The sequence below is a fragment of the Gymnogyps californianus genome, chromosome 1 (genome assembly GCF_018139145.2).
Source record: "Gymnogyps californianus isolate 813 chromosome 1, ASM1813914v2, whole genome shotgun sequence".
Lineage (NCBI taxonomy): Eukaryota > Metazoa > Chordata > Aves > Accipitriformes > Cathartidae > Gymnogyps > Gymnogyps californianus.
The window spans coordinates 16,742,279-16,752,649 of record NC_059471.1 but is presented as its reverse complement, the minus strand read 5'-3'; the positions used below and the strand labels follow the sequence as shown (position 1 = coordinate 16,752,649).

Here is a 10,371-nt window from a genome sequence, read left to right as displayed (position 1 = left end):
CTTTATTTTTTCACAGGATTTACATATTTATTATTTTCTTATCACAGTTTAGTGATTCATTTCTACAGCTGAACAGCTGAGTATTCTTCCATTGTACATATTGATGTTCTGGAGACACAGGTTAGCATGTTCATTGACTTCTATAGCTATTTTTCTCTCTTTGTCAAGACAAAGACCAAAATGTTGTCCTTTCTGAGCATGTTCTTCACAGTTTAATGCGCTAAATTGGCAAGTCTTATTAGTTTTAAGTCCACTCAAGTGAAATTTGTTGCTGTTAATACACCCTTCCCAGCCCCCTCCCCCCAACAAAACTAAATTATGAATTTTCCTGATATAAAATCTGAGTTTGGGTTTCCGAGCTGAGCTCATGCACACGTTGTTGCTGATGATGTCTGGCGCATTTGGACGTACTTCCCTTTCTCAGCCAAATTATTAGTTCATCAATGACACTCCCATGTCGTTACAGTCTGTGCTGTGTTCCCATCAGTCACCAACACAGTTTGATTAAGGCACTCAATTATTTTTTTGGTTTTTATGGTAGGTCCGATGCAATTACAGCCAATCCTGAACTTTGTCTAATTGCAGTTCCAGTATGCACGGCCTTCGGGCAGTCGGGAGTCAATACGCGTCCATTTTCTCCCACACTCCCTGTGATGGATAATCTGGCTTTGTTTCTTATGGCTTCAGAAAAGGTAAGCTAGGTTTGAAAAAAAAGGAGAAAAGAGGAAAGTGTTACCATGTTTCTGTCCTTCAACAAACCAGGACACAGCAAACACCAAAATATTAAATTTTAGACATCTGCATTTTTTCATGTTAACATTAAATATAATAGCAATCATCATAAATATAATCAATAGCATTTAAGTCTACTAGGGGAAAAGAGACTAGCAATTCGGAGGGTAAATTTCATTACAATAAATCATTATTGATTTAAATATAAAATCCAAATCTGATCAAGAAATTAACAGAAGAGGCAATACCTTCATCTAAACTGCTTCAAACTACATTTATATACAGTGAAATGAGAATCAAGACCTTTTATGAACCTGAAAGCATTAGAATCTGTGAATAAAGTCATGCACAGGTGTTTATAGGCTTAGACCTTCAACTAGGAATGTCAAGATAAAATATAACTACTGAAAATTGTTTATATATTGCAATAGCTGTATCAGCTATCTTCGTGATAATTCCATGTATCAAATCTAAAGAAGTTATTACTTCTTTTCACAATGCACATATTTAGTATCAGTAAATCTGAGAACTGTCCTCAAATCTCTTTTCATATATATGTTTTCTTACAATTAGAGAAAGTGGGAACTTTCAAAGGAAATGTAGTTTATTGAGAGAAAATACAATTTTCTATAGTTCTCTACATTAGGTCTAAATTTTCCACAAGAAGGTTTAAATTTTTGTTACTTCAATATCTTTACTTTCAGGTAAATCAGAACAAAATATCTTGTTTAGGGACTAATTGACTCAAGCAAAAATTTTGGATTTGTTAAAAAAAAAAAGATTTGTAGTTATGCCATCTAACTTTAGTCATCAAAAAATCAGTAACCGAATCTAAAAGAGCTCTCTCATGTGATGATAGAAAAAGCCAAGATATGACTAGTTTAGACTAAATGATTTCCTGATGACTAAAATTTGGGGAGTTGTCTAAGGACAGCCAATGCAGCAAGGACATCTGGAACGACAGGCACCCAAACTACACTATGTTGAAACAGATTTCAAAGATACCATGCTAAGATACTAATTAGTGGGGAAATCTGATTTCTAGTCAGCAGAAGCTATAGTCTATGCAACTAACTCATGTAATTGGTGTGCAGGGATGCAATCTGAAACACCAATTGGAAAAAGAGAGACAGGAGGGTGCATTCACATAGGAGCAAAGGGATGACAAACATCATAAAATCATTTTATTTGCCTTATGACTGATCTCTGCATTTAGAACTTTGTCCCTCTGAGCCCGGTTTCTCCTTCTGAGGTAGCAGTGAAATCCTGAGCTGGTGTTTGATATGCTGAAGTTAATTTTATATATGAGTGTGTGTATATAAGGATGAGGGAGATTCCTTAAAAATCCCAAACATTTCCCCTGCTTCTGGGTGCACTTCTGTGAAAATGCACCAGTCTAATGTTGCATTGCTATCAGTAGCTCCTTCAAAAAAGTTCTCAAAATACAGCTGCTGTTGTGGCACAGCCAGAGCTTGGATATAAAAGCAACTTTCCAAATCAATTACCCTAAAAACCTCAGCCCTCACAAGCAGCCAAATTCAAGAAAAGGCCTCAGCTTACAGAGGGCATTATGGCATTTCCCTTATGTCAAAAAACCTTGGCTTTGATAATGATCAACTGGAATGTCCAAAGTCACCCTTTGAAAAGTTTCCCTGCTGCCACAGTACTTTGTGACAGGGACTGTTACCAAACATATCTTGACCTAATTCAACAGCTAGACATAAAAAGGGAGGCAGAGGTAATGAGGGAGTGGGGACCTGGGCCCATACAGTACCAAAAACCGCAACTACTCCCCAGCAGCAAATAAAAATCTATGCATTTGCAAAGCACAGACACAATGCAATGTGGTGTAGCTCCACATACTGCATGTCCAGAGTCCCATTGCAAATGGATGTCAAGGACTGGTAACTGCCTGCAGAAATGCACAGAACATGTTTTGGTCAATGGCAAGAAAAAACCAAGGTGCTTGGAATGAGAGTCCAAACCAGATTAGAATGCAGACTTGGGTGGAAAAGGGACAGCTTACTCCAGATGTGCTAAATCTCCCAGAAAGTCGTCATTATGTACCAGCATCTCTCCACCACTTTGATCACCTATCTGTTCATGGTCATTCAGGGTTTGCCACTGGGAAATCTGAGAGTGACCTCAGATTTATATAGGATATATGAGTTATGTGTAACTGTGGTTTTGTAGCTCAGTCTATATAGCTTTCTGGCCATTGACAACACACTCAGGACAGAAAGACAGTAAAAAGGGATCCACCAAAAAAAAAAAAAATCAAATGAGAATAACAAACAATTTCTCAGCAGCCTTCCACAGAATAACAGAAAAAGCTGCAATAAAATGACTCCTCTCTTCTCACGGCAGAGATTAACAACAGCTCAGCAACACACCACGGAAACAACCCAGACAGTTAAGAAAGCCAGGAGGAGCAGGTCAAACTTGTACTCGGGAAGGTGCCAAGTAACCAGGTAAGCTTCTGTGTTGTATTTTAAACTACGCTATAGGTAATAAGCCAGGCTAATACTCTGCTTAACTGTGCTGTTACAATTTCAGATTTATGGCCTGGCTGCAGAAACAGTTTCAGGAGAGGCTGGGATGAGAGGGAAAAGTCTTGGTATTTACTGTGAATATTACCCAAATTGTGAAAGTCTCTGTGTGGTAAGTGTATGCAGTTAATAGTGATAATGTATTTTCAAATTTGTCATTAGTTTTGATTAAATTAGTTGTGGAATTAATCACGTGAAAACACTGACTGCCCTGTTCCTATTGGGAAACGTGAATTTAGGAAACTGATATCCTCAGTCTATATAATACAAATATCCTAGCCTGTGTGGGTTCTTTTATTGTTCAGGCTCCTCTAGTACCTGGGTCACATGGAGGTGTCCTTGGCACAAATATTTAAGATGAACTTTTAATGAATTTTTCTATCTTGAATATGAAATTGGAAGTATTCAAGTCAAAGTAAGTGCATTACATATTTACTGAGCCATCCTGTAGCACTTCACCTTTTTTGTCATTAATTTAATAATTTTTTCATTGCTTTTTGTAGTTTTGTAATTAATTTCGTTAATTATAAACAACAGCATGGGATGGGAGAGCAAGAGAAGGCAGCTGAACTGGAAGCTGGTTCACGAGCTTCATGGCCCACTGAAAAGGCCATGGAGAGGTGGTGGTGGTGGCTGGCTGGATACTGGGACAATCGCTTCGAAAGCCTATGGGTTTGGGGTGAGGAACGCAGCAGGGCTTTTCCCTAGAGCAGCTGGAGAGAAGGCTGTTAGGCTCCATACTGTTCTCAGGGCATCAGCTCAACTAGTGTACTACGGGCTTACTACCGATACACAAAAATGGAAAACTGCTGCCCAGGGGAAGAGGAAGGGATTGTTCCCTCCTTAAAGCAAACCTCCTTCCCTGCCTTCAGCAGGTGCAATAGCCTGTCATCCCTTCTGAATGTCTTTATCCCACACGTACAGACTAGTCCTTTATCATATAGACTAGTCCACACATACAGACTAGTTCTACATTTTCATTTTCTGCTGCCTCACAGGCAGGTGAATTTCCTTGAGGCAACTGACTTTTGACTGGATTAAACTAAAAGAAAAAGCATGGTAATGAATATTAATTGTCAAGCGGGTTATTTAAGCTATTTTGTATTAGTTTAAAACATATACTATTAAAACTATTTGATGTTAGCTTAAAAAGTCAGTGTGTTGGTTACTCATGCAGGTTAGAACCGCCAAGCATCTTTCCATATTAGCAAGTTTTAGTCCCAAATAGATCCCTTTACTCCTTGGATAAATAAACATATCAAAGGTTTCGAAATGTATGACAGACATATTTCTGCAGAAATATATGTAACCAGTGTTGTGGGCTCTGTACTGCTGCCAGCTAGCAGGGGTTTATGACTAGCAGGCGTACGAACAGATGGCTAGTCACCCTGTACAGAGCACGGCACACAGGTAACCCCTGCCAGGAGAGGATGACTGGATCTTGGCAGTCTCCCACATATAAGCATAACCGGTTTTATAAGAAGTTCACATGCTGAAATGTCTCAGGTAATTATTATGGCAAATAAGTAGAATGAAGAATTTCAGAAGTCTATAAATAGTTGCTTGAAATCCTAGTTATTTCTATTTTTTTGTGAATTTTTAAATATCTGCACCCTAAAATGTTTTTAAGAGATTATCAGAAGTTTTTACTGACCCAAACATGAATTTTCAATAAAATAAAATGCAACGTGGGCATTTTTTATGTATTTTTTCCTGTAAGAATTCACCTCTGTGTTGCAACAAGTCCCACAAAAATCCAAACTTTAGAGAAAGGTACTTATGGTCTTTCCTTAAAAAATAAAACTCAGCCCTGGTTTTTATTTCACGAAAACAGTAAGGCTAAAATAAATTCTACAAGTATAATCATAGTGTTTGTTGCACTGGAATCACAGAGCTGGGTGGGAACTCAGGGGACTGTCAAGTCATGCCATGTTTAGCATGCTAAGCCAGTTTGGGTCAGGTCACTATTTGAATGAGAGCTTTGGGTTTTTGTTTGCTTTCTTTAAGACTATGTTTTGGATGCATCGCACCCTGTAAACTTGATAAGGAATATGTTTTCTGGGACTCCTACTTTTATACCAGCCTGGGGACACTCTCAGTTGTGGGCACATCACTAAAGAATTTAAAGGAAAAAGATCTCTTCATTTCCATTTTGCACAATTACTTGCACAGGATTATTTCTTTTTAAGACCCTTACTGGTGACAGTAGGCAGTGAACTTGGGAGATTCATACTAGCATCTGGAAGTCCTGATTCCCAGTTCACAGTAACGAACACTGGCCTATACTCTTGGAGTCCCCCTGACACCTACTATGCCTCACATTTTCACTAGTGAACAAAGTGGACCCCTAAGACTTTTTTTCACATGGGGAAATTAGGCAGCTTTGTTAAAACGAAAATATAGGGTCATGACTTCTTGTACAACAGGGAACAAAAGAAAACTACAGAGCGACAGTATGTTTGGGATAGTTTCCCAGCCAGCGTATGCCAAGCCCCCTCCCTCGCCCCCCGAGAACCCACCTATTCCTTGCAGCGCTCCAGCTATCATGCTCAAACACCATTCTCTGCTCACTCTGTGTTTGCTCTGTACTGTATGGTTCGATATGGTACCGGCTGTGCCTTTAGACTGTAAGCTCCATGGGACAGGGACCTGTTATGTGTTTGGCACACTTCACCTATTGTACAGCGCCGTGTACTCCAGCGCTATATAAATAATAAATAAAAAATAATAATTGTATCTCCAGTTGTTTCCTCCAAAAATTTTTCTAGGTGGCAACATAAAAATTATATTCTTCATCTCCTTTCCCTAAATTTTTATTTCTTACTTCTACTATAGGGATGGCTCAGTGATTTCAGGAAAATGTAGCTCAAGCTTTTTGTTAACAGAGGAGACATGTGGCTTGCTATTTGCAAGGGCAAGGGAGCTCTAGGTAGCATGAAAGGGCAGGGTCCTAGCTGCACCTTCACTTATAAAGCAGCCAGTATAGCTTGGGAGCTATGTAAAGGTTATATTTAGAAGCTCAATTTGCTGCTACGTGCCATTTCCAAAGGTCAGAGAGTTGATTTGACTAATCATTAGTTGGCAAGATACTCACTGCACGGATGAGAACAAGTACATTAGTAAACCATCCCTGCACGCCTACTCAGGGGAACTACACAGGATGCAGCTCGGCAACATCAGCGGTTCAGTCTCCGAAATCACTGCATGAACATATAAAATACACTAGTCCTGAGCTAGGTAAGGGGTTACGTTACTGAAAGCTGAGGATGATAATCAAGGTCTATTCATTGGTTAGTGACTTTTTGTGGTTATTATAGTGGACAAAGGTTGACCTGAAGCAGGATATTGTGAAAAAAATGCCACACAATTAGCACAGAACATGTATCAAAGGGAGAGTGAAGGAATAGCGTGGGGAGGAGGGAGAGAAGGTAAAACAACATTTAGACTTCTTGTAACAGTGCCTTGTCTTCCGTTAGGTTAACTATGGTTCAGTGACATTGCCTATCCTAAATCTTGATTATAACAAAGTCCCAGTTAGGGCCAACATCGAATAATAAAGGCTTACAGCAATTTGTCACTAGTAGAGTGCAAACCTTTAGGAAAACAGACTGGCCAATCAAGTAATTAAACACTGGCCCTCTGAATGTATATTTTACGATTTCAAACAGTTGTCATCTCCCAACTGATTCGACAACATTCAGTTGTTAAAAATGTATTTTTTATGTTAAAAATTCCTTGCAATGCAGATGTCTATTAGCAACATAGAATAGTATACTGTACATCTGCAGCCAAAAAAACTGAACCACTTTGCACTGAAGTTTTCCAAAATATAAAGCTCTGTTCAGAAGCAAGCACCACTAGACAGACATGTCACAACACTGCGTTACAAGATGCATCACCCACTCACTGTAGTAGGCCCTAAGTCCTACCCCTAAATTTTAATACTTTCGGTTCCATATACGTTGTAACCTTCTCTATAAGTTGCTAAATTCTGGGTATTCTGCGAGGAAGTTGGGTTAAAAGTCTGTGCACTCTTTGCCACCTTCATTCGTTTCGCCTCTGCCCTGGACTTGTAACAGAACTCTATCAAAGCCACCAGCATTGCCAAGCCCAAGCCTCCAACCAGAATGTAGAAGACTCCAGCAACGTTGCTGAGACTCAAGGCACTCGTCTTGTCCTGGGGAAACAGAAGCGACACAATTAACCCCGGAAAACAGTCCCCCAGGAGCACAAGCTACACATTAAAACATTGGAAATAGAAATAAATAACAATGTTTAGCTGAAATTAAGTGACAGTTGTTTACATACTTCTCACAAAATTTGACCTATCTGGATCTATAAAATATATTTTAAGTAAGTGCCTAGTTTTCCTAGTTGGCATAAAAAATATTATAAGTATATTGCCAACATATCAGGATGTCATTGCTTGCTTACTGCAAAGCATTACTTCCACTAAGTGGAGAATTAAACAATGACATGTCTAGCTCTCTTTAGGGGACATTTTAGCACTGATATGAAACTGCATTTATGTAAAGCTCTTTAAAAGCCTTGGAATCCAGACTTCCATTTATATCAGACAAGACTCTGCTTGATCTTTACAAAAACAGTAATTGTACTTGTGGTAGGCATTGCTGTTAATTTAAAAGATCCAGACTGAGTTTCTGATACTTAAATGACAGGTGAAAATAACATGTGAGGCTTAAGCTATTTCTTTGAACAAACACTTCCTTTGAAAGTGCACACTGTACCATACACATTGTGATATATTTGCCTCTTACCAATTATTGTATTTTGTTTCTATTTTATTATAGATACAGTTCTGGAACATGCCCATGGACTACTGAGGCTCAATAATAGTATAATTTTAAATAGCAATTTAAACATTTCACATACACAACAGTAAGAACGTTCTTTAGCAAATTATTAAATAAACATAATTTTATAAACGATCACCTTCTTGGACGTATTGTAGTAAATAACTGTTCTACATTTCTCTATACTTCACTGCTTAGTTATGCATTGTAATTTTTGATTTGAAATCCATGTGCATTTTTAGCACAGTTCTCAAGGAACTCTCTCAGGATTGACTTCCATATACTACATCGTGCGCCTTAAGATACTTATAAAGCTTTATTCTTATGCAGACTATATAATCTTTACCTAAAGTAAGGACAGTACTTAACTTCCGATTGTAATCTCTATGAAATTTTAACTTATGAAGAATGCAAAATATTTGGATTTTTAATTTAAAGAGGCACTATTTGTTGTGTAATCAGTAGATTAGCACAGTAACAATTCCCATGGACGTACAGAGGTTGTTTGGAGCTTATAGTTGGGTTCTGCCTTGTCTGTCTCTTTTTAGCTGGCTAAGAGGACACTGAATATCTTGGAGGTGACTGTGTTCCTCTGGTGGCAATTGCTAACATGGTGCTTGCAAACAAGGAGGAGGCAGGACTGAGAGAGACCCGACCTGATGTATGTGGTGGGTTGAGGCTTTCTCAGCTGTCATTTACAGGCACTCTGCCATCCTCTTAACTGGTTTTCACTCCTTTCTCCAAAGCACTTGCCAGAAAAAGCAAAATGTGTTGGAAGTTTGTTTCCCAGGCTAATTTTACCCGCTGTCCATCAGGGTAACTCTCAGGGCACACAGGCAGCAAGCAGTCGCTGCCCGTCACTCTTTTTCCTTTTAGCTTTGGACAGCACAGCCTGGCACGGAGACAGGCACTGTGAACAAATTTCAGACTCCCCGAATACAGGGCTGGCACTGACTGTGGTGCTTCCCAGCCATCAGAAAATACCTGCTTCTGTGTTTGTCCCCAAATACAGAGAAATAGAGAAGGCTCTGCTCCCTGGAGCTGTTAGGATTACTGTTTGGGAATGGACTAGGGTAAACACTGGAAGCTGTAGAAAGCTATTAATTATCAAAGCCTTTCACTTCAAAGCTCAAGTTAAGTCTTCCTTGGCTCCTCAAGGAGCCAGGGACGTTCCCAAAGGCAGCCAGGCACAGCCACCCTGGGCAGCGATGAAAGGCAATCCTTCCTGCTAGCGTTTCTCCTTTTCAGAAAACCGCTGAGGGAGGCCAGCTCCAAAAGGAGAAGGCAGGAAGGGACATGTCCTAAGTAGTCAGTGGGGAAAGTCCATCTCCCCTAGGCAGGAAGGAAACAACTAACCCAACCTGCCTCCCCCAAAACCAAAAAGCTGCCTTGTAACTCTTCAACAGATGCCCTGAATATGTAGGACGATGTTTGGTGATTTATATCACTGAAGACTTTAAAAAGCAATAGTGCTTCTTTAAATTAAAGTGTGACCCCCATCAAGATGGGGCAAAGCTGATTCGTTCTGTATCTACAGCTGCTTATTTTATTTCTAAGTCATTTTGTTTATTACTTCCTTTACTGCTTTGTGAACACGATAGTAGGTCCCGAACTGCAGCGACTGACCTTACTTCCAGAGTCCTTGGGTCCACATTCACCTTTATCGTACCACCATTTGTTTTTCAGCTTGTCTAAGACGCCTGCCTCACTGAGTTTCAAAACGGCAAGGTTTACAGGAGTTCTTCACGTGGAAAATAACATAAATAACATTATATATGTTATTTTATGTTATTCAAGTAAAACTACATAGAATCGCATTGCAAAGTGACAGAGCAGAGGCCACAGTGGGTGCTATGTCATGTACTGTTGGCCCAGGTTTAGAGACAGACATATGACCGGGACCTGCTCCATCGCTTTAGGTAACAGGCACATACTGCTGGGGAAGATTTGTAAATAAATAGTATGCAATTACTGTGAACCCAAAACTATTGGCTTAGACATATTAACAACATATGCTTCAGAGACATATATAATACAACTGGATATACGACTGAAGAAACATACTCATTTGTGTTCCTTGCTTTCAATCTATTTTTAGTTTGTATGCATACAAACTAATAATATGACTTGGCTATAGCTATTTCATTTACTGCCCTCAAAATTATCCTGGCAAGAGAAAGGAGATGCTTAGTGCCGTTTGCTGCCCATAACCACTTGGCACAGATCTGTAATCAGGAGGTCTGTATGCAGAGAACTTAGAGGGAGAGCTCCGATGC

General features: G+C 39.4%; 1 protein-coding gene across 2 annotated transcripts in view; it reads right to left on the bottom strand.

Moving 5' to 3' along the window:
• Positions 1-532: 532 nt before the first annotated feature.
• The window catches only part of GRIA4 (glutamate ionotropic receptor AMPA type subunit 4), a 237,345-nt gene continuing 227,506 nt past the window's right edge, over positions 533-10,371 (bottom strand). Inside the window, exons 14-16 of one of the 2 annotated variants that reach the window (XM_050908180.1) lie at positions 9,722-9,836; positions 7,324-7,458; positions 533-697 (exon numbers count right to left, since the gene is read on the bottom strand). In XM_050908180.1, the coding sequence (XP_050764137.1) occupies positions 533-697; positions 7,324-7,458; positions 9,722-9,836 (415 nt within the window). The remainder of the gene's footprint in view (positions 698-7,323; positions 7,459-9,721; positions 9,837-10,371) is intronic. The other variant, XM_050908103.1, reaches the window with a different exon arrangement.